This window comes from Crinia signifera, chromosome 19 (assembly GCF_055691185.1).
Source record: "Crinia signifera chromosome 19, ASM5569118v1, whole genome shotgun sequence".
Taxonomy (NCBI): Eukaryota; Metazoa; Chordata; class Amphibia; order Anura; family Myobatrachidae; genus Crinia; species Crinia signifera.
In genome coordinates, this window is record NC_139226.1 from 86,671,407 (window position 1) to 86,696,223 (window position 24,817).

The following is a 24,817-nucleotide window of genomic DNA, read 5'->3' on the forward strand; positions in this document are numbered from 1 at the left end:
CTCCCTTCCCCTTGTTCTACTAGCTGGTGTAATAAAAGTGCCACTTGTGCATCTTCCATAATGTTACATCGGCGACAAAACCGCTGATCTGTTGTTCACATTAATTTGCTTTTTAACAGTGTGTCATGCTTCCATCGCTTCAGTGCCATTTCCCACAACCCCCTTCTAAATGCCCATCACAGTGCCCCTACTGGTTGGCCTGTGACTGGGTGCATTAGCGCTAGCACAGGAAGTATGGCGATATATGTAATCGGGCAAGTGGTGAAAGAATGTTGCATTTTCTGCTGCTGATGACCAGATAGCCTTCTGCTGCACTCTATCCCTGTGAGTTGGGGATTAGTGTTACACTGTTCCACACACGTGAGTCGGCTTACCAAGCATGTGCTCTGAATGCCAACACGCACGGGGAAAGTCTACAATTTAGGTCATGAGCTGTTAAAAGAAGAAAATAAAATGTTGGTTTCCACTCGGGGCGTTCAGATGTAAAACCATATTTTTGCTAAAAGCAGAGTGAACACCTCTTTGCCCTGTGTGATGTACTACATGGCCCAAGTGTTGGCCGCTGTCTGTTCGTGGTTGCTATCCTGATTTTTTAGATAAACCACTTAAGTTTTTGAAAAAGATACATATTTTTATAAACCACTTCAATTTGTCTTGTATCGTTACGCTGGTCTTTAAAATACAAAGCTAAACGGTCAGTAGACAGGGAGGGATTACCACTGGGTATACAGATATATCACATTGAGGATCAATGTATGTGGACATAAGTTGCGTAATACCGAATGCATGAGCCTGTGTGACTCTGTGGTACCAGTCTCTCGCTTTTTTCCGGTTTTATTTTTCTGTGTAAACGGAGTGAATAACACACACAAGCAGCTTCTGCTGATTTAAAAAGGTAATGCAGCAGGCCTATATTCAGTGTGTAACTCGCTGTAACCGCTTAAAAAACAACATGTTAGTGTTTCCCAGGAAAACACTGTATCCTAGCATTTCATGTGCAGATAAAGTGCCAGTCACACACTAAATATAGGCATGACCTTTTAATCAGCAGAAGCTGCTTGTGTGTCCTATTTGCTCAGTTTTAAAAATAAGAAGCATTTTAACAGAAGTTTAAAAAAGACTGGTGCTACCGAGTCATACAAGTCTGCAAATTAGGTTCTTGGATGAAGTCCTCTGGGGGTGACTGTTTAACGAAAAAGGAGGCCAAATGTATGTGGGCACATCTGTAACTTGACTATGAAATAGGGCAATACCTGGTTTGGAACATATATGTGGTTGTACACATTAGGATTGCGTATTTCCACCATTTTTTTTCTGTTGACTGTTAAAAGCAGTTGCCGATGTGATGTTTGTAGTAGAATACCTTAGTAAATATTACTTTTCTTCCTACAGGCCCTGGCGGCAAATGCTGCCGTAGGATTTGCAGTTTCCGAGCCACAAGTGGCAATGTTCTGCGGAAAGCTAAACATGCACATAAACGTTCAGACTGGCAAGTGGGAGCCTGATCCTTCGGGGAGCAAGAGCTGTTTTCAGACTAAGGAGGAGGTCCTGCAGTATTGCCAGGAGGTGAGTGGAATAAAGTTATTGGGGGGGTGTTTTTTTTTTTTTTTTTCATGTGGGGGCTGTTGTGTAATTGTACATTGGATGGATGTATTCCCTAATGCAAGTTTCTCCTGGGTCTCCTAGCATTGTTTCCCTGCTTGTCCTGTAATGGTGAGGCTGCTGTCTCGTGTTACATGAACGATCCATGAAATGTATCATGTAAACGTTCTGCTCAGTAGATTTGGAGGGGGGGGGGGGGGGGGGCAGATAAATGTAGCTGTCGGTCTTCACTCATCTCTCGCTCCTCTCCTTTGTTATACAGGTCTACCCAGACTTACAGATCACCAATGTGGTAGAAGCCAACCAGCCTGTCAGCATCGATAACTGGTGTAAGAAGGGCAAGAAGAACTGCAAAGGGCACAGTCATATCGTCCTGCCCTACAATTGCCTAAGTAAATATCTTCCATTGATTTGATGGCTTGTAGCCTACAAAATACCATAAAATCAGATTATTATTATTATTATGCTAGTAGCTTTGCATGCAAGGTTGGAAATTTCTTTACATGGAACCCCTCAAGAAATGGGGCTGACCATCAGTCTTCTGGTTACTTCTCCAGAGGCGATCCAGGTCACAGTTAATCATGTTTTCCTACACTGAGTTCCTATTGATAACACGGTGCCATGGGCACATTTCCATGGGAAATTTATATACCTTTTTTTATAATCAATAGAGGCGGAGGATCAAACGCACCAGAATTTGTGGCCGCCTCATGAGCACGGCTTATTGAACCATCAAGGTCACAGCTATTGCATCCGAGAAGCCATCCCTGCTAGTGATTTATTGATTGGTGTTTTCCGCTTGTCTCCCGGTGTAATTTACAGTCCACAGAAAGGATCTTTTCTGCACTCCTCCGGGATGCATTAGTTCAGTACAAGCATCCTTTTATCGCTGTGGACAAAGAAGCATCCTATGTTTCTTACATGTAGACCTAAAGCTAGCCTTCTCTAAATGGTATTTTCAGGCGAGTTTTTGTGCGGTCTAAACGCGGAAATATTTATTTCCGGAATTATAAGTCCATGTGTTAAGGGATACCCTGTTAATACCAGAACATCTGGGCTACCGTTTAATTTTGCGGTCGCACGCTGAGATTTTATTGGTAATGTTGGTAATATTCCATGAGATTTGGTAGACACTATTACCACGGGTGCCGGGTGACCTCCCAACAGACGAAGTTCCAACGGTCAATATACAGACATAAGAATCCTGACTGTTGAATGCCCGACATTCGGGATCCCAACTTACAGGGTCTATTATGCTTCATAGGGGTCTATTCTCCCATGTGGCAAGCGCTACAAGCCCGCATGTCGGAGTACCGGCGGTTGGGATTCCGATGTCTGTATACTGACCATTGGAATCCTGACTGTCGGGCCGCTATACCACATTATAGCCTCTGAAAAGTCACTCTGATTCCTAGGCTTTCTTTGTCCAGGCTGGAGACAATCTAGTAACCTTTATTTTAATTGTCGTGCTTTTATTTTATTTTCTTTTTTTATTGACTGACTTTGATGACCACTTTGTTTCTGTAGTGGGAGACTTTGTCAGTGATGTACTTCTGGTGCCCGAGAAATGCAAGTTCTTCCACAAGGAACGGATGGATGTGTGCGAGAGCCACCAGCACTGGCAGAACGTAGCTCGAGAGGTAACCTACTAGATTCATCACTGTAAAGAAAAGGGGGGGGGGGTATACGGTCACTAGGACAGTTTAACGGGCGCTACCCCTTGGGCTCCTTACTCAAATAAAGCAGCAGCTGGGTAGGGGGGTTGTCAATTCCCAAAAAGACCACATGCAATAAAAAGAGAAGAAAGCTGCACTCTGAGGAAATTAACCAATTACTACACAGTGTGCTGGATTATTAGTTTATAAACATTGATACATTTAATATATCACTGAACATAATTATACACAATATAAATGACAATTAAAAGAACGGGTAGTGGAAATATATTGCATTGATATCATGTCTGGATACTGGTGTGGGCACCCCTGGAAAAAGTTCCTTTATTAAGGATCCTGTTCCAATTGAAGGACTAAGTACACCATTTGTATGGACAATTCTGTGAACCACTCACTATTGGAGGGAAAAGTCCTGCGCTGGTTTGCAGATGAAATGGCTGGTCCCTTGGTGTGGTGCCGACGGTACCCACCGCAAGCATCAGCTGCTGTGCACTAATCAAAGACGATTAGTGCACAGCAGCTTATGCTTGCGGTGGGTATCAAAGTCCTGGTTCAGGAATCCAATATTTGTAATACACAAGGTGGGAGGATAGTAGGTGGGGTGCCTGTGCCTGACTTGTTTCAAAGGTAATTGCTCCCTTGGTTGTATCCCTATATTTATACCCAGGCCAATATGGCCGCTAATTGGTACAGCTGTCAGCGGTTTAACCTGCACGCTGTGGACATTTTTTCATTCTAACATAAAATCAATTTGCACAAAACATCATTTTATTAAAAAATAGAAGGCAGACCTAAAACATTAAAATTATATGCATATAAGGTGTTTGAATTGGATTTGATACACTTTACACTTGGTCACATGACCTTATTTATGTCACATGACCTAGAGCAGTGTGCAGTATCATATTAAATTATTTACACTGTGCTGAGCAGACCTCTCCGGCCCCCCTTTTGGGTCTCCACTTCATTCATTTCTAGGGATGTTATTCCATTCCCTATCCTTTAGAAGTTTTCATTGTCCGCTGGAAAACCGGAAGTACCGGGTATTCTAACTCACTCATGTGACCCGGAAGTTTGGCTTGTGTTCCAGACTGCATTTTTCATGTCCGCTCACGTGACCGGAAGCCGGGTAACATTAAACATACTCCGGATACGCGGTTGAGTGTGTCAGTCAATTTCTGTTTCCTGGATAATATATCTCAGACTGCGTGTTTAGGTGACATACACTGCATAGATGGACAAACCGTGTTGTCATGGGGATAGATGCCGCTTTCGGTACATCACACTTATTGACATTCATTTTGTTATTAGATTACCCTTTCTTGTTTCCATGGGTATAGGTACTTTTAATACATAACAATTCTTAGTTAGTGGAGTTACACTTTCTTTTATAGCTCACGGGTCTACATATAAGTGGAATGCTGATCTTTCTATATTACGGCAAATGATTCATTTCTGTAACTGTGTCCTGGTGCTTTGACAAATTTTTGGTCTTACCTTGCCTAAACAATTTATTTGAAAGTAAAAAAACAATGTCTCTAGTGTAGAGACTTTGTAGAGCTGGTTACATCTTGGTAGAAGGTATCGGAGACAAATTGTGGAGCAAACCAAATGCAACCACTCACGGCTCTGTGACTTTCTTTGACTCGTTTCTGTACGTGAAGAAGAGGGCAGCAACCTATAAAACTTGTAATACTTGACAAAGATGTGGGATGTTACAGGCTCACTGCTTCCATTTTGTAATTAATATTTTTGGTGAATTTATACCTTTTTTTGTTTGTCCAACAATTTGCTCTTAAACCGGGTGACACCCTAGGATTATCATCTGTCATTGACCCGATGTGTTGTGCTTGGCATCACAACTGGTTGCAGTTTGCAGATACATTGGTTGTTGGCTGTGTTGCAGGACCAACATGATCTGTCTGTGAATGATGACAACGTATTGGGAGTACATACCTGCCGACACACCAACGTTCAATGTTGGCTACTCAAATGATTGGGCGATCTATTGGGACCTCTAACAGAAATGTGATTAGTCCTAACATTACTTCAGTAATAGGTTTCTTGTCTTCCAAAGACCACCCACCATGACTCCTGCTTCACTCTGCACAATATGCTCTGCAGTTACCTGGTGTATAAACTATTAATTCCCTTGTTATACTGTATTAAATGAATTGGAAATTTGGGGAGCATAGCACATTCTACTGGGGATGTGGAGGGTTATGTTGGGTTGTGTAAGAAGTTTAGCGTCAATTAGTTGAGGGACATCTCTACTTTGATATAACAATCCTGTTAATGATTCTAGTTTAATACATAAATCCTAACCAACCCCACTCATTGAATTTTTGTTGTGACCTCTCCAGGCCTGTATGACAGAGGTCATGGTCCTCCACAGTTACGGCATGCTGCTTCCATGCGCCATTGATCAATTCCGCGGTACGGAATACGTCTGCTGCCCCCAGGCCAAGAAGGTAGAGGAACCACTCTCCAAGGAGGTAGATGAGGATGGTGATGATGATGATGAGGACGACGATGAGCAGGAGGAAGATGATTATGACTCTTACAAAAGGTTGGTGGCCTGTTGTAACACTTACCTTCCACAACTAGTAACATCCTTGAAGACAGACGTTAAATGGAACTAGCAGCTACGTCTGGCTGTATGTAGATGGAGATATTCTTGTAGGACCACATGTATTACGCCGCCTTGTCATTATTATTCTTTGTTATCAATATTCCCCATCCCCTATCTTGCTAAATGTTTTTCTTTTTTTTTTTTCTCCCTTTCTCAGAGAGTTCCCAACAGAGGCAGATGTGGAGGACTTCACGGCGGCAGCGGCGGAGGATGAGGAGGAAGAGGTGGAAGATGAAGACGATGTGGTCGAAGACAGAGATTACTATTACGACAATTACAAGGATGAGGAAGACTACAACGAAGAGAACCCCACCGAGGTGGTGAATGGACATACACTATCTGGGAAGGAAATAATGACAGATGTAAAAGGTGACTGCTGACCTTTTGTATTACCATGTGTTTTACTCATTTACTCTTCATTGTCGGCTTCTTGCCGTATGGCACTCATCCGCCACATTGACTGTAAGCCTTTATATGTAATCAGGGCGAGCGGGTAGCCTCTGACCCAGCAACCCGCAGTGTCTCCTATATCTTCCTATCGGGAAGCTGACAGCCAAGTCCCCTTCTAGTGTTACTCCGTTCATTTTCTGTTTACAAAGTTCACTCCGGGTTAGGCAGTCCGTTATCACCACCGTGTGCATCACTTCATAAGAGCTCATTAAATCATAATGAGGGTCTTCAAATGTTCTAGGCTTTGTTGCTATTCTCGGCATGGATATACATTGCCCGCGGGAGTGTCTGGGCATCAGTGGAACATTATAGAAACTATCTTTTCTGACGAGTCATTTATGGTTTGGGGGTCCCAAGTGTCCGTTGGGGGGACGACGACTATAAACCCCTTCTGTAATGTGACATGAATCTTGCATTTGAGGAGGGGGTGAGACAGGGACCTTTAGACAGATCTTTAAACCTGCAGTCTAGTTGTGCCGGCACTTGGGCAGTTTTTTTTTTTTTTTTACTTTATGGAACGATGTCAAATGTTTTAGACATCTTTATTTTACAGTTTCTTCCCAATAAGAAATCCATAGGACCTCATTGCTTTCTTAGGAACATTATTATTATTATTATTTATATATATTTCTTTGTGTGTCTTATATAGAGCAGCAAATTCCATTGCACTTTACAATTGGACACACACCTAAAATACATCTGGGTAATATAACAAATAGTAATAGAGGTAGGAAGGCCCTGCTTACAATCTACAGGCAAATAGGCATTAATACATAAGGGTAGGTGCTATCTATGCCATAGATGTCCACCGGATTGTAAGGGTTCTAAGTGGGCTGCTTGATATCTCATCACAGCAATGATTAACCAGGGTCAGAATTAAGAAAATAGTAAGAAAGCAAAGATATGTTTGGCCAGTACAGTGGGGATAAAATAGGATAGGAAATCTTATGATGGTTGAGTGAGCGATTTTGAAATGTGATAGGCTGCCTGAAGCGATTCGTTCTCAGGGAACCCTTTGGAGACTGGAGTAGTCTCTTATTGTGCATGGGAGGGGATTCCACAGAGTGGGTGCAGCCCGAAGAGAGTCGTGCATGTGAGTAAGGAATGCGTGTGGATTAGAGACGTAGATCTGGTGAGGAGCGAAGAGGTCTGGTTGGGATATATCTGGTAATAAGCAAAAAGATATAAATTGGTGTAGTTTTGGTTGATGGCCTTCCAATACGGTATCCGGATGGTTGGCAGACATCCGATCCGGATGGTTCAACTAACATATGGTCAAAAGGTTGACGCAAGCAACAGGCTATGGTCGATGCATAAGGTTGACATACCTTTTTTTTTAGGGGGGGGTGGTCTATGCCACCCCCCAAACTAGGTTATTTCATGGCATTTTAGAATGTGAGCTTGTTGCTCCAGTACCAGTAAACCAAGGCTCTGTGTATATGTAGGGAAGACTGGTAAGAGCACAGTTATTCTGTGCCCGCTAGCAGCCATATGCACATCGGGGAACAGCACGCAGATACATAAAGTACATGATAATATGGTGTAAGACCAGCGAGTGCTGTGAGATAAGTAAATGTGGGGCAAAGACACGATTTAATGTCTCCCCCCTGGTTCCTCACTTCATGCTGTTTGTAACCCATCTCACAGCTGTCTGCTCTGAAGAGTCTGTTACTGGCCCCTGCCGTGCCATGTTTCCACGCTGGTACTTCAACGCCCACCAGAAAAAGTGTGTCCAATTTGTATACGGCGGCTGTGGAGGGAACAGGAACAATTTTGAGTCTGAGGAGTATTGCATGGCGGTTTGCAAAGTGACCAGTAAGTCTGCTGCTCGTCGGCAGCTTTCCTCGGGCTCACCACGCTAATTCTGGTGCAGCGCTATCTGTTTAACCTTTTCCATCTCAGAGACGCTTCTCCTAACCGTTCCAAGCACTAAAACTGCTGCATTAGGACCATCCTTTAGCCAGAATGGTGTATGAGCCAACCCCAGGAGTGCTTCCCTTTTTGTGAATGGATGTAAAGGGTTAAAGTCTCTAACATCATGTCTGCAGAGTCTTTGATGTTGCTGCGTCTGTTCCTCCTGTGTCTCTCGCTTCCCAGCACCGTGTCTGTCCGCAACCTAATCTCCGCACAATCCAGCAAATTGCTTTCTTCTCGTCTACAAGTATGCGTGCCTGCTCTCCGCTAAACCATTCTGATCTCTGACTATTAAATATACATATATACTGCTCAATGTCTCCTGGCTGGGACGGGAAAGCCGGCGTGGACTGCAACATAGAGACTTTTCCTTACGTCTTACTGCTGAAGACCGTGCTAGAGATGCACGCCGCCATTCAGCAATCTACAAATTGCGTCATGGGGAGGGGGATGTTCATTGATGTAGAGGGTGGTGTATGAGCACATGGTGTCCTGACTCTGAGCACTCCGCTGCTGATCCCTGGCCAGAAGTCATGAAGGTTGATGAAGAGGTTAAAACTCTTATTTGGAAAATGCTATTGGTCGGATCGGGCCATTAAGTTTGTACTTTAGCCATAGTGTTTTCAGAGGTAAGATCTTTGAGGAGGCACAGAGTTCCTGGTGCCTCAGTGATGCAGTTATTGTTGCTGACTGGCAGTCACTTACTGAATCATCCAACTATATAAGTAGTAAGTGGGTTGTGAATAACTGGTGATTACAATGGGTAGAGCTGTCATAAATCGCATTCAGGCGAAGGGTGCTTTTAGCTTTGGCTTCTTGAAAGGAAGTCCTATAAATGAGGTTACAGATCTGTTCTAGCTGCGCCTGGAACCCCTGGGTCACATCGGTAACACGGGCGTAGAATCCGCTTATGGGACACCTCTTTCCTGGCATCTTACTGCAGCCTGTTGATTTCATAGATTGCCTACATGCACTTAACCACATTTCACAGCACTTCATAAGCCATGCTCGGTCTGCTTACAGAGTACCAGAGAGTGTTAGCTGCCTATTAGTACATACCTGCACTGATATTGGGAAGAGGGATTTCTAGGGTTCTCTTCTAGATGGAATTGCATCTTCAGTGCTGCGTCATGTAATTGCAGAGAACCAACTGTACCAATGTCATTCTGCTTCCTATTACATCTTCTGCTCAGATGCTTCCCTATGTTATGCCAGTCTCTCCAGCTTTGTCTGCTCTGTTGGTCTCTGGCTTTGCCATACTTGTAAATGAGGTTGTCCCCACCCTAACCTTTTCCCCTCTGTTACGTAGTGAACCTCCGGTCTGGGAAAGATGGGTGGTATACAGGAACATACAGTATGCATTGTAAGATCAGAGGGGAAATGTGCATCCTAAAGCAAAGATATCTCTGTCTTGAGCACCTTTTGCAGTCACTGTTCCTATTCCTTGAGTCCAGACTTCTCTTTAGGAAACTCTCCCCTGGTGTTTGACACCCATTTCTTTGGGTCAAGCCAGTATCACAACTACCACTCACCTCAAGCCTGATCTCCAGGTGGGATGCGCTCCACTATGGTAGTCACTGGTGGACCTCGTCTGGCGGGTTACATTTTTTTTTTAAGTCTCCCACTACCATGTAACATTTAATGAACTCCTCTTCTATTGCTTATCTGCATCTACCGTTGCACCCCTTCTCCAATGTCTAGCTGTAGTACAACCCCTGGGGGGCATTAATAATCGTGCAGGATACTGATTGTTGGCCTCTCTAGTTCCCCCTACTGCCGCACCGGCTGATGACGTGGACATCTATCTAGAGACTCCGGCTGATGACAATGAGCACGCCCGCTTCCAGAAGGCCAAAGAGCAGCTGGAAGTCCGACACCGGAACCGCATGGATCGGGTGAGTCCGGGGTCCTTTGAACAAGTGTGTGTGTGTGTGTCTTTGGTGGCTATAGGACTGTCTTATTCGAACCATCCATGTTGTCATTTTGTCTATTATTTCAGGCCAGACAAGAATGGGAAGAGGCCGGACGTCAGGCTAAAAACCTGCCGAAGGCTGAGAAGCAAACTCTGATACAGGTAAGGGCCTGAGGTGCTAGGGGACACTGATACAGGTAACGGACTAGGGGTATTTGGTCAAGTTCCATTAGCAACGTGTGAGATAAGAAGTGGACTGCTAGGAATTCTGATGTACGTACATTTTGACCGCTGCTGTATAGCGTTAATTCCTTGCATGTTACTTTCCTTTTTCTTTTGGTCCTTGGAGAAAACATAAAGCAAATAGGAAAGTCTGACGACAAGTTCTTGAACGGACGAAATGTAAATAATTGTTTCAGAGCGTTTCCCAGCGTTGCTGCGTTGGGCTTGGAATCTTATCTATGCATTTTCCACCCATCGTGTCCTTCTGAAACCTTTAGAAACAGGAGAAGGAAAATCAGCTGTTTGGCTCTGGCTGACTTTGTAATCATCTACAGTTCATGGTTAATGAGTATCCGCTGTAATGAGAAGTGTCGAGCAGATGACTTTAATGATACGCACCTGAGTTCTGGCTAATAGATTTTTTTTTTTTAACCCTGGGATCGTTCCGGCCATGGTGAAGTGCAGTCATGTCTTCCAGATGTGACCAGTGTCCTAGTGATAACTATGTATAGCGTGCCTTGTTATAACCTTCCGCCCTGTCTTTCCTTGCAGCATTACCAGGCCACCGTGAAGGCTCTGGAGAAGGAGGCCGCCCATGAGAAGCAGCAGCTTGTGGAGACTCACCTGGAGCGTGTGGAAGCCATGCTGAATGACAAACGCCGCGTTGCTCTGGAGAACTATCTCTCTGCCCTGCAAGCTGACTCCCCAAGGGTAAGTCCTATATAGGCCCTTGTTCTAAAGAGCCAATGGTCCATCCTTCCTTTTTATAATTCCCAGTGAGACACCCAGGCTCCACTTACAGGACGTGGCTTGTGAAAGGATCTCATACGCTGGATAGGAAACAAGATGTTTTCTTTATTTTCAGCAGGTAGAGAGCATACAGGTCTTGGCAGCAACAGCTCACAGGTTTTACAGCAGGCAATTCACTGGTTTCCCAAGTTAGTACAATCCAGAGGCCCCTAGCATAGTACTTACTGCCCAGCCACTAACTGGCATTGGGGACATTGACTCTGTCCTGAACAGATATTTAACAGCAAATGGCAGGTGGTAATAATTAGCCAAACAATTATTCACCTACCTTATTCAATTATTTACAGACCTTAGGAAAAACCTGGACTGGATCTAATCAGTCCTGCTGCTGCTCTAAACCTGAGATATGCAGCTGGTCTATATTAACCTAATGTGGTACTGTTTCGACCACAGTATAATATATAAATATGTACCAGCCGATTTTGTACTTTGGTGTAATTTTTGCATAAGATATCTCATGCGATTGATCAAGCCAAGATAAGTTCCATGAGATCTATCTTATGCCATACAATTGTACCTTAAAATATATCTGACTGGCTGGATTAGGGGGCTACAGGGGTTGAAAATGCCAGTCAAACTTCCTGCAATATACTGATTCCATGCAATTCTGTTAAGTCAATGGTGCAGGACGAGCGATCTAGGGGCTCCTATTTGACATTCACGGGACTTCAGATGCAAAACACAAACTATTTGATACTTTACAAACAATATATCGTCCCAAAACATTGAAATTGAATGAGCTCATGCTAAATATTTGTACTGTATATTCAGTTCTTATAAATGTCACGTTTGACATTGACAGTTTTATAAAATGAAAGGTTACTATTTGAGACTTGTACTGGTCGGCCTCACAATATATGCTGAAAGTTAAACCCTTTCCCAGTTGTGCCTGCTGCTTGTCATCACAGCGCTGTAAAATTTATAAAATCGGTGAAGTAACGCGTTTCGCCAGCACGATAATGGTATCACCTGCGTCTTGTTGTTTCTCAGCCTCATCGTATCCTCCAGGCCCTTAAGCGGTATGTGCGGGCTGAAAATAAGGACCGGCTACACACCATCCGCCATTACGAGCATGTTGTCACTGTGGATCCAGAGAAAGCCGCACAGATGAAATCCCAAGTAAGCACTCAGTTTCAGTTTGTGGCCCCGTGACCAGGGGCCGGTTTCTGTTGAGCGGATGATGTGACTAAGCTCGCAGCAATGGTGTGGTCGCCACTTTCTGCAGGTACTGGTTTTTAGCACCGTTTTTTTTAAGGGAGCACGGGGTCACGGTGCTCCCAGGGAGAAATAGGTGCTGTAATGATATATACAATCATAACAAGCGGAGGTAGCGTAGCATGATGTCGTTAAAAATGCAGAACATGGTTTCCCATGTGTCTCCTACCTCCGGCCATTCGAAAACATTAGCGTGTTGGACCCAACTTCCAGCTCTGAACCCCCCCCCCCCTACACTAACCCCAGCTGCACCGTTGTCCCTTCTGACCACCCGCCATAGGAACCCGCCATAGGAACCGTTACTGCACGTGCCTGATTTGAGGGAGACTTTAGTATCTACTGTATATAATACTACACGGTACAATGGTATCCAGGCTTTAGATCTGCTGCTATTGCTTGACATGGGCAATACAGCATAGGGTCAACAGTGGTTTTAACAATTTTTTTCGCTTTTTGCATTCCACGTGGCTACGATTAGGATTGGTGACCGGCTAATCGCAATGAGACAACTCATGTTGACCATTCACGTGGTGGCTCTAGAATTGGGATTGAGGCACAGCCCAAAATTCAAATAGAGAAACCGTCACTGCCAGTGAGTCGGTTAGGAATGGCAGTTGGTGACAGCGGGTGTGGCTCACCTATTTGAATTTTGACCTGTCCTGTAGCCCCTACTCTGGAGCCTCCCCTGGTGTGGACCCCTATCCCCATATCTTCCTAGTGCATGTCAGCCTTTTCAGATTTACCAATTTACTGTTGACCCTATTATTCATACCCACCAGAATACAGTATACCCTGCCACATTTTTAGTATTCCCTAACAGTAGAACTGTAGCATGTCATGCTGGGAGATGTAGTTCCACAGCAGATGGAGTGCCCTATTTTAGGAGTAAGATTACTAAGCTGGGAGTTCTATTGAAGATGGGATGTTGCCTATAGCAACCAATCAGATGCTATTATCTTCTAGAAGGTTCTAAATAAATAGCATCTGATTGGTTGCCATGGGCAACATATGATCTTCAGTAGGTCTCCCATCTTGGTAAATTTACCCCCTAGTGCAGGAATTCCCAACCACGGTCCTCAGGGCACACCAACAATGCAGGTTTTAGTGATTTCCAGGCCTGAGCACAGGTGACTTAATTAGTACCTGAGGGATTCTGATTAAACCATCTGTACTGAAGCCTGGATATCACTAAAACCTGCCGTGTTGGAGTGCCTTGAGGACCGTGGTTGGGAATGCCTGCCCTAGTGCTTGATGTAGGATGGGCCTGGATGTCAGTAAGCAGTCGGCAGCCTCTGATGCAGATGGCCGTGCTTTATGCACAGAAAGGTGATCAGCCCCTGATACAGCCCATCACCGGTTCCTGGGGCTTGCAGCTTAGTGTGATGCTGGCGGCAGCAGCAGTGTATTATCTTTTTTTTTGCCTGATCACTGCAACGTTACATATCTCTTACACGCCACCCACTTCACGTACAGGGTTAATGTTCATAGGTTGATCCCTGTGCAGCATTCTTTCTGTAAAACCTTAGGAGGTGGGAAATGTTTGGCCTTTGTTCAGTTGTTTTCTGTACCGGAGGTCAGAGCGTGTCGCCGTCTCCCCCTGGTGGTGAAACACTTTAATATCCTGCCCAGTATGATGTGGTTTATTAAACGATAAACAAGGCAAGAAAAGAACGCAATGCAGTTCTCAGTGTATGCTTACTGTTCTGTAACTACAATCCTTATGGCGTACACTAATGTTTGCTATTTGGTAGAATAGAACATATAGGAAATCCTACCCCATATAGCGGTTAGACAGGTTTTTGGGGCTGCAATGCATCTTGTTTGGCCAAGGCGTATTCCTGTGTAATTCATTAGGGACTTTGGTGCGTAACGTCTGTTTCCAGTATTGGTGTCCTCGCTCCACCATATACAGACATTGCGGAGATAACGGTGGCTCTTTTGTGTTGTCAGGTGGTGACCCATCTTCGTGTCATTGAGGAAAGGATGAACCAGAGCTTGTCCCTCCTCTACAAAGTTCCGTATGTTGCAGACGAAATTCAGGATGAGATCGGTAAGTAACTTCAATACCATAAATACTGTTCACCTTTTTTGGAGGTTTGAGGGTCCTCACTTCTGCCTTCTCCCCTCCATCCTACCTCGCAGATGAACTGTTCCAGGAGCAGCGAGCAGATGTGGACCAGTTCACTTCCTCGTTCTCAGAATCACAGGGAGACGTCCAGGTGAGCTCAGAAGAGAGCGAGGAGACCCCAGTAAGGGAGGGCTCCCCCTTCCGCCCCTTCCAGGTGAAAACCTTCCCGGCCATCACCGAATCAGAAGGTATTTGCTCCTCTGTAGTTTGTGGGCAGTCTGGGGACAGGACGCTGTTTTGCAGGGTATTTCATGCACAAATTACTGGACCATGGACATCATCAAGAGTACATGGGCCTGCGTGGTCCTGTTATGCCAACCATACATCTAGTTGCGTTCTACATAATGACATTTTCCATTAACTAGTCTTTGCAAATGAATGGAATAATATGCACAAGCAGTTTCTGCTGATGAAAATGATACACTGCATGCCTTTTATTCAGTTTGTGAGTGCGGCTGTAAGTAGTGGAATGTTAGTGTTTTCCTGAGAAACCGTGTAACATAGCATTTTGTATGCAGATACAGCCACGGTCATACACAGAATATAGGCATGCGGCATATTTTAATATGCAGAAGTCTCTTCTGCATCCTTTTTGAGCCGTTTTGCAGATAAGGTGCTATTTAACATAAACGACGTCCGGTGCTACAGTATCCCGCCATGGCATGGTGTGAGAGGGGCTGTTTAACTCAAAAAGAAGCTAGACGTATGTGCACACCTCTACTGTTATTACACCCTTATATGGAATGGAGTGTTTTTTTCTCCAGTGTGGAATTGTGCAATGGTCAGCATGCAGGGATTATGGGAGCCTTGCAAAAGGCTGCTAATAAGCAGTAGGACTGTACAGTAATATTCTCATATTATGGGGTCCGTCGTTTGCGGATTGTCCTTGTAGTTTACAGTGCGCTTGAAAAGTTCAAATAAATGTTTGTAGTGTGTGGACTAGACATTACCGTTACAGAAGCAGTCCTCAATTATGAAAAAAAGAACAAAAACGAAATACTAGCGCTATAAAAAAAATGTAGATAGAAAATTATTATATATTTTTTTCCTTTTTATAATTAATAGAATGGTCCCCTGCAGCGTTTTTAAAAAGGAATGCTCAATCCTTAATGTAATAAGATTTATTATCTAAATACAGATCACTGGCCAGTGAGTATTAAATGAAAAAGGTTAATAATTGACCATGCATAAGTTTACCAAAAAATTGACCAAAAATACATAGAACTTAGCAGTTTGAAATGTTAGATGTTGTAGTAACTTTGCAGAAGATGTTTTGCAGAGAAGCATGCATGTTAATAGCTGCAAGCATGTTGGTAAAAAGAGTCAAAATAGGTTAAAAGTTATTAGTAACGTTACCAGTCCTGGTGTGTCTGGCCAGACAAAAAATAAGGTCCCTCTCTCTGGTCCTGTTGGTTTCCAAACCCCAGTAGCGCATATTCAATTGTGGCTAATCTGAGGAAGCCGCTGATCCCGGAAGGAGGCGGGGAAACGCGTCATCGCTGTTTACTGATCGCTGAATGCTTTTTCTAAAGTTCCATCTGATATAACCTTTCTGGAGTACAAGGAGGCTCTCTCAGGTACCTGGGAAAACAACAAAGGAGCCATTTCCAGCCTGATCCCCCAGCCTGCTAAACAGAAATGTGCAGCCACAATTGAATATATGCTACTGGGGTTTGGAAACCAATAGGATCAGAAAGAGGGACCTTATGATTATTTTTTGTCTGGCCAGACACACCAAAACTGGTAATGTTACTAATAACTTTTAACCTGTTTTTACTTTTAACCGACCTTTACTTCATTTTTATTGTGTTTAACTTTTTTGTTCTACCGAAGACCAGGGGTGGTGAATACATTGTGTTTTTAAAATGTTTTATTATGTTTTTGTGTTTTTTAGTGTGTTTTTTTTTTTGTTCCCCATTGTTTTAGAAGTTTCTACATTTATAGTGTACCCAGTGTCACAACCAAGCCTAAAATGACAATGTTATTCGTAGCTTTGCACGATAACCTGGTAATGCTGCATACGCACTGCATAGTGACGTCTCCACCGGCATGCTCTATAGACTGGAGGGCACCGTGTGGTTCTTGTCTGCCTGCGCACATAATGTGTACCCTAGTTCCTGTACGTGACGGCAATGTGAAACCTCTTTAACAAGGGACAAGTACTCTCTCGGCTCACACATGATGCCTGATGGTCACACAAACCTTCCAGTTATTTTTAATCTCTTCTGCTTTTTTCTATTTTTTTTGTTTTCCTTTATTAACCCTTTCCCTCTCACCTCCCCATCCCCCCTCCCCCTCCTCCCTCCAATCTCCTGCTTAGAATCGTCAAGGGACTCCTACTTACCAGTGAGAAAAGGTTGGTTATGCTCTCACGCTGCTCCCCTTCCCCCCCGCCCCCATCCATCTCTTCTTCTACCACTATCAAAGTCATTTTCATGCGTGACCCTCTTACCTCCTGCTGAAGACAGCAATTCCCACCTGGTTCCACATTCGTGGAAGTCTCTAAACTTATCAATGTCTGGTGATTTTTTTTTTTTTTTATAAATATCTTGTTCTCTTTTGGTTCTTGAGCCTTTACTTGGTGAGTTGCTGACTTCTTCCTGGTGAATGGGGATTGCTACTGCTCCGGTGTTCTTGGTTTTCATCCCAATCTAGTACAGTATGTGAGGTGTAGGGGTCATAGATCAGGGTACTTGTGTGTCTCGCTCGCTACTGGAGCTGCAACCAGGTGAAGGAACATGAGGAGCTTTTTGGTGCATACCACACTGGGATATCCCAGGTGGTGGTAGTGTGTAAGGTGGGTGGGCTGGCTGTTCGGTTGGTGTCTCATGATCTCCATGACAATTAAGATGGGAATCCACCAAGGCCACAAACAAAAATGAAATTTCAAAAACATCACCAGAATCTCTCCCATTGGCCACAAATCAGACTTTTAGAACCTTCTAGTTAGATACATTCTGCTAGAGTGTTCCTGCACAATTAAAGTTACTTTTTGCAAAATTAAGGGGTCCAGCCATCAGAGGTAATGTAACTTACTGTTAAACTGTGATATGCTACCATCACTGTCTCAAAGACATCAATCGGTTCAATAGTTTTATCCACCCTATTTAATAAATATTTTGGTAAACCAGAGTCAAACTAGCTTTTTGGTTAAATGGAGGATGATGCCTGAGGAACTGTGCCTCCTATAGAATTGTGTAGAGCAACTTTGTTCACGCAGAAGATCTGGGAACGGGGGTAGTGTAGAGTAATTCAGTTGTTATGCTCCTCAGCCTTCATGTGGTAGCAGCTCCAGGTACAAACCCTCTCCTCGCTCTCCCTGTGGTTTCTGAGCACCACACACTACTAATGTTCCCCTTGTTTTCCTATCAGGCTCCGGCATGGCGGATAAACCCCTCATTGGAGCAGAAGAGAAGATTCTCAACAGCAAGAGTAAAGCCGACAAAGTGGTGAGATGTTCCATCTGCCCGGGCTCCTCCAGCTGTCCAGCCCAACCTGTAGCCATAGAGATTGTTCTGCCAGGAAAGGGTATTGAGAGAGGAGGGGGGGGATATAGGTCTGCAATGCCGATGGTTTAGTGGCATGAGTCCGTTATGAACTATAGGGCAGTGTAGTCATTTACTTTGATCACAAAGGCTGAATTATCAGACCAACCCCATCTCAAGCTTCCTACCTGTTCCTTTGCGTTCCATGTTTTCTGGTGGGTTTTTTGTTTTTATATATTTTTTGGTTGTTAACTTCCATAACTGTTTCCAGGTGATTGATGAGACGCTTGATGTGAAGGAAATGATTATCAATGCAGAAAGAGTCAGTGGACTAGTGAATGAGCCGGTATGTATGAGAACCTCGCTAAGACCTGCAATGGGTGCTGTGATAAAGTGCTACTCATAGCTTCCCAAACGTAGCCCTCAAGCCACCCGAATGGTCCATGTTTTAAGTATATCCAAGCTCAGGAACGGAGAACTTCGGATGACACCACAGTAAATTAGAGTTAACCATCAGGAATTGAGCATGCATATCCATAAAACGTGGACTGTTGAGGACTGCATTTGGCGACATTTATGTTAACTTCCGACATTGTTCTATAGATCATCCCTACATGTGGTAAGCTGTGAATGTTTTTGTGTTCTCCATTTATGGAAGTGGTTAATATCCGTGTTGTGTCCTCATACGAAAGATCTTGTGCTACTTTATAGTTCTGCTGGTCGTAAATGGGATCATATTTTATAAAATAGTACATTGTATGTAGCAAAACTCTGTGTGCAGTGATTAGATCGACCACATTGGTAGACAGGTAAAAAGTTGACACATGAAAAGTCAACATGCATTAGGTCGACACTAGAAAAAGGACGTGAGTTACATGCTTTTTTTTTTTTTAAAGTTAACTGACTTTTCCTACTTTTACCATTCAAGTGGACATGAAGTTAGATTATAATAGGAGGCAGCGAATCCGAAGCATGGCAAGCACAGTGGCACACTTATATGGTGTCCGAACCGTCCTATGTCTACATAGACACACAAAAACAATGTCTAACTTTTTGTATTGACCTTTGACAATGTTGACCTATTGCATGTCTACCTTTTTTACTGTTGACAAATAGTGATCGACCCTTTGACTGTCAACCTTTTTACTATAGATCTACTGACCAGTACCATCAAAACTCCATATTTAATGCAAATAGTCAGATATTGCTTATTGGTGAGGTTTCAGTTTTGTTTCTGTACAGCCTCAACAAATGGTCAGCAGGTGTGGTGGTGGGTAAGGGGAGTATGTGCAGTGTGGAGACTGGAGGAGTTATGGTCCCAAACATCTTTTTCATATTCCAGCCTATGTGATGGTCACACTCTGGTCTAAGAAGACAAACAGTGGTTGTAGTTTTCACTCTAGTGGGTTACGCTCCCCGGGCGGGAACCAGATTTCGAAAAGACTTGCTGGACGCTGATTGGCTGAATTCACTCAGCCAATCAGCGTCCGGCAAGTCTTTTCAAAATCAGCAGCGCTTCCCGCCGCCAGGCAAATAGCGTAGCTTGCTACAAGTGAAAGCCGCCGCTGCCAGTCCCCTGCTGCCAGTCTTGTCTGCTTCTCCTCTGGGAACTGTGGTTTCATTTGATAATAGATGCCTGCTTGAGAGGAGATTTCCTACATCGCCAGAAGTTTTCAACTGTATGACTTTTCACGATTTGTCTTCCTGGAAACCAGACCAAGCATTCTGCCATTCAGTCCTAGATGTTGTGGAAGAGCAACAAAATTATTTAATCTTAATCTCTTCTTGGTCCAGAGAGAGGACATGTTGTTCTTCCGACCCCATTGAACATCTGAACCTTAAATCAGCTACAGGGTAGATCGGTTCCTTGAGTTTCATCCTCAACAGTATGGAACCGGGTGCAGTGTCCATGGACCTCAATGGCACATAGTTGTATGTTCTTGACTGTGAAGGAAACCAGTGCCATCTCAGATTTTTAATTCAGTTCCTTCACTTGGTTTAATTTTTGACCTGGGTGCAGCCCCAAAGGGTTTTCTCAAGACTGTGGTGCCTGCCCTTCTTACGTTCTTCCATCTGAACCTTCTTTCGGTGAAAGGTTGTTTCCAGATTAATCAGGACACTGGTTTCTGTACTTATACCGGGGATGTTTTCAAAGGAAAAGGGCTCTTCTGGTTGCATCATTACCTATGCAAAATTCTCTGCCTGTGCAAAGGAATGAGTTTGGATCACAATTAGAGTTGCACTATGTGTTTTGTGGCCATATCATGGTATTCTTTGTGTGTGCATCCACGCAGAGCCACTATGCAACCATCTGTTTCATCTCTACAAGTGTCTGACTAGGAGACTGCAGGACATCTGCAGGTGAGCGTAGTGTTCTGGACGATTGTAGGTGCATTTGTAAACTATGCAGAGATCCATCTGATCTCAAATGGATCCCTTGCGCCAATAATGGGAATGGGGCAAGTGTCCACTGAAAGTGCTGCTGGCAACTTGGGATCATCCTCTGTGTTGGCATGTGCCTCTGAATTTGTGCAAACCTGAGTACTGCCACGGTCATGATTCTGATTCTATAAATGAATTCTCACGTTGTGTCCTTCATGATCAGACCAGTCATCGTTGCTCTTCAGACTGTATCATCCTATTCCAGCTTTGTCCATTTTACCTCCTGGAAATTTCCAGCTGCCATATCTGGGCTTTTCCTGTTAGACCCAAATGTCTGTTTTGCTGCGGTTCCTCCACTGTGTATGACCCTCTGTAGGTTTATATGAACTTAATGTGTTTATCTGGGAAGACCTTATTGTTGGCAGCCCTGTCTGTCTGGTGGTGGACTGCTCTAGGTAACAGTATATAGGGGAAGCTGCGTATCTGGCGCTCAGCGGCTGCATAGACTGGCATCGCTTTATGGATGAGCCTCGTTACCATCCATCCTATTACCACTGACCAAAACTGTGGAGTGAAGGAAAATGTATTTGATACCATTGTTAAATCCCCGTACTTACTTCAGGAAGACTTGCTTGTGGGGGGGAAGGGAATTTAATTAGGAGATACTTATGTTTGCTACAGATCTATGTGTAAAAGTATTAACCCTTTGAGTGCAAACTTCTAAAAGTTGTGCAAAATATCCACTAAAAATACCAGCGTCCCTCACATTTGTTATATAAATTCCAATAAAAATGTTGTGTAAAAAATGTAGATTTCCTATACAAGGTAACATTACATGTCATTATGACAAATTCACTTGGCACTCAAAGGGTTAAGCGTTTGAAAATGCTGCATAACAAACCATCTTGCACTTTCCGCTATTCATCCAGACGCTGTTGCGGTCATAACCTGCTGTATATGCCATGTACATGACATTCACTTTGGGGGGGGGGCTGTCCAAGAAAGGGGTTGAAGTGCCATCAGGTTACAGATTTTAGTTAAACCTAATAAAAGTCAAAGGGTGCGAAGTCGCAGCGGTGTATGGCCACCTGTAAGACGGAACGTATATTATGGTTCCCTCTCCCGTTCCTCGAGGTGTATTGCTACATGCTAATATGGGGTTTATGTTCTGTCTCTTTACCCCAGTTTCCAGGTACAGTTTTTTGCATGTTCCTAGTGGGCTGGTTTGTAGGCTGTGTGTACACTCTTTACTTAAACGGATGATTTTATGTTTATTACTTGCAGGACACAGACGGACCCCTGCGCAGTGAGTTCAGCTTTAGCAGCGGCACGCTAATTGGCCTACTCGTCATTGCAGTGGCGGTTGCGACAATCATAGTCATCAGTCTTGTTCTGCTGCGGAAGAGGCAGTATGGGACCATAAGTCACGGGATTGTGGAGGTGAGTGCCTGCAGTAACTGTGAACAATAACCTAACACTTCAATGCTGGCATAGACAGATACCTGTAGCTCACCCATTATAAGGCAACCTGGAACCATTTTATATTTAATCATGTGATTTAAAGTGGTCAGGGGGAGAGGGGCTATTTACAGAGTACGCATGAATTGATCCGCACAGGTGGAGTAGAAGACAATGCTACAGTGATGGTCCACTATAAACACACATTGGTACTGCTGACTTAAATTGGTCCGGATTTTGGTGGTAGCGGATGTTGACTGCCTTCGCGCCTGTTAACGCATTGGCTGTCCACCATCACCTCAAATAATGTGTGGAATTTCGCCAGCCAACATGTTTGACTTCTAGGTTTTTATTGTGCTTTGTGTACTAGTTTCCACTCTGTTTTCTAGGTGGACCCCATGTTAACCCCTGAAGAACGTCACCTGAACAAGATGCAGAACCACGGTTATGAGAACCCCACTTACAAATACTTGGAACAGATGCAGATCTGAGACGCCTGATGGGGTTTGGGGGGTGGGGAGGGTAGGGGTTGGGTACATAAGCCTGGGTAAGGGGGTATTTAGTGGGAAATGGGGCCAAAGTTAATGAGTGGGGGTTGATTTGGATTTCACTGATGACCAATCGTGTTGGAGAGAGGTTGTCCGTTTCCCTGGGCACTCTTGGACTCTGAAGTATCACTTCTACAAGATTTAATTTTTATTTTTAAACGGGTGACAGAATAGATAATACGGAGTCTTCACTGAATATTTTATCGCTGATCTCTGAAAATGTAGATTTTTTTTTGGGGGGGGGGGGGGGGGGGGGTGTAAATCAGAAAGATGCCATTCAGATCACTTTGTGTGTGCGTGTCCGTCTCTTGCATACTATATAAATATATATATAAATATATAGATAGATGGGAATATGTTCATTTCTGTTCTCAGTAGAACGTGTTGTCGCCGCCTCTTTCTATTCCGCCGGCTTATTTAAAAAAAATAAAACAAAAGAAACAAAAAAGCAAAAAGTACAAACATGAATGAATCAAATCATTGAGGACGTTAAGAGGTTGATTACCATGGAAATTGCTATCACTTTTTTTTTTTTTTTCTTTAACATTGAACATTGAACGGCTGTTAATAGTGTGGTGTTCGTGGCAACCGACCGATTAAATCCAAGGGGTCCCCATGTCCTGAATGGGGTGACTCCTATAAGCTGCTGTCGCACTATCCTGTTAGACTGGACGTCTTTAGAATCCTGCTGGTGGGCAGCCAATGTGTACTACTGATGTACCCTTTGGGTATCCGGGCCTGTGTGTCTGATGTTAGGAAGCGAAGGTTACCAGGGAACAATGCTCTCGATTTTGAGACCAATACATTTGGCCTGTCCATAAGTTGACTTCTAGCCATTGGGGTTTTGTGTGGGATGGCCAAAATTGGTACAGTTGCACTTTACTCACCCCTTCCCCCAAATTCTAATATTGGTAATGAGAAGAAGACAATGTTGGGACCCTGAATTGCCAGCTCATGGTTTTGGGTCCAGAGTCAATCACTGTGCGGAGAGACTGAGCAACACTCAGTCTTCCGTCCTGGTTTTAAAATGGGGGTATTAGGGGGGGGGCAATACCGGTTTTTGGAGTTTAGATCCCCTGCCCTGTGTCTGTACTGCTTGTATATTTACTGTCTGCAATCACTGCCTCATCTCAGATTTTATTACGTTCATTGAGGTTCCGATAACTTGTGGTTGTTTCGTCTTTTTACTTTTTATTCCGCTTTTTGATTTTAATGTGTTTTTTAGTTTTTGATTTTTTATTATTTTTTTCCCTGTCCTTTAAACTTTGATCGCACTATGCACAGACCCAGCATTAACCTGCAAGATCCTTTTGTGTGTTCTGTGGGGAATGTAAGAATTGGAAAACACATCAATAAACACTAACTTCCATAAAATGAACCATGTCTGTGTCTATCATTCTCTGTACCACTATTCACTATGGCAGGCATTCCCAACCACGGTCCTCAAGGCACACCAACAGTGCAGGTTTTGTAGATATCCAGGCTTGAGCACAGGTGGCTTAATTAGTTTCTGAGGGATTCTGATTAAACCATCTGTGCTGAAGCCTGGATATCACTAAAACCTGCACTGTTGGTGTGCCTTGAGGACCGTGGTTGGGAATGCCTGCACTATGGTGTATTCCTGCCCCTTGTATATAATGAGACGTCAGAGCTGCTTGGGTCCAAAATACACATTCAATTTCTATTAAAAATAAGGTTGTCGTACAGGACAATAAATAAAGGTTGTCCTATCTGGTCATATACAAATGTATAGAAACTGTGTAATACTATTAGAACTGGCATTGATGGAGTTGTAAAATATCATCTTCAAGGGTTTCATCTGGTTTTAACCCCTTCCCGCCCGCGGACGTACCGGTACGTCACGGCAGCGGGGTAGTTTGCGCACCTTGCCGTACCGGTACGTCCCCGCCGTGTCATGTCGCCTTGTCAAGTGACAAGGCGACATAGTAAAGATGGCTGCTGTCATCGACAGCAGCCGATCGTGTCAGTGCGCCGGCGGACCAATCAGAGTGGTCCCGCCCCGCCGATCGCTGTGATTGGTTAGTCAGTCCTGACTAACCAATCACAGCATTTCTATTGAAAAAGGGATGTTTTGCTTCTCTTTCCGGGCTCTAACCCTCTCACTCGTGTTAGAGCCTTGGAAGGAGAAGCTGTGTCAGAGCTGTGTTAGAGTTTAGGCTGTGTAAAATTGCGCTGATCACCACAATACCCCTGCCTATATCACCCTCCCTGTGGTCATCTGTGCTGTGATCACCCTCCCTGTAGTCACCACCTAATTTTGTGTGTTGTGATCCGTATAATTGTTCTGTACCTTATCCGTACACCATAATTTTTCTGTGCGTTATTCGTACCCCATAATTTTTCGGTGCATTTGTACCCCATA

General features: G+C 43.9%; 1 protein-coding gene across 7 annotated transcripts in view; it reads left to right on the forward strand.

Moving 5' to 3' along the window:
* Positions 1-23,812, forward strand: part of APLP2 (amyloid beta precursor like protein 2) — a 62,207-nt gene extending 38,395 nt beyond the window's left edge. Inside the window, exons 2-18 of one of the 7 annotated variants that reach the window (XM_083162870.1) lie at positions 1,393-1,566; positions 1,865-1,994; positions 3,130-3,242; positions 5,642-5,847; positions 6,068-6,279; positions 8,008-8,175; positions 10,039-10,169; positions 10,274-10,348; positions 10,961-11,119; positions 12,209-12,337; positions 14,384-14,483; positions 14,576-14,749; positions 16,882-16,917; positions 17,934-18,010; positions 18,318-18,392; positions 21,713-21,868; positions 22,276-23,812. In XM_083162870.1, the coding sequence (XP_083018996.1) occupies positions 1,393-1,566; positions 1,865-1,994; positions 3,130-3,242; positions 5,642-5,847; positions 6,068-6,279; positions 8,008-8,175; positions 10,039-10,169; positions 10,274-10,348; positions 10,961-11,119; positions 12,209-12,337; positions 14,384-14,483; positions 14,576-14,749; positions 16,882-16,917; positions 17,934-18,010; positions 18,318-18,392; positions 21,713-21,868; positions 22,276-22,377 (2,217 nt within the window). In that variant the 3' untranslated portion in view covers positions 22,378-23,812. The remainder of the gene's footprint in view (positions 1-1,392; positions 1,567-1,864; positions 1,995-3,129; positions 3,243-5,641; positions 5,848-6,067; positions 6,280-8,007; positions 8,176-10,038; positions 10,170-10,273; positions 10,349-10,960; positions 11,120-12,208; positions 12,338-14,383; positions 14,484-14,575; positions 14,750-16,881; positions 16,918-17,933; positions 18,011-18,317; positions 18,393-21,712; positions 21,869-22,275) is intronic. The other 6 variants (XM_083162872.1, XM_083162871.1, XM_083162874.1 and 3 more) reach the window with 6 other exon arrangements.
* Positions 23,813-24,817: the final 1,005 nt, after the last annotated feature.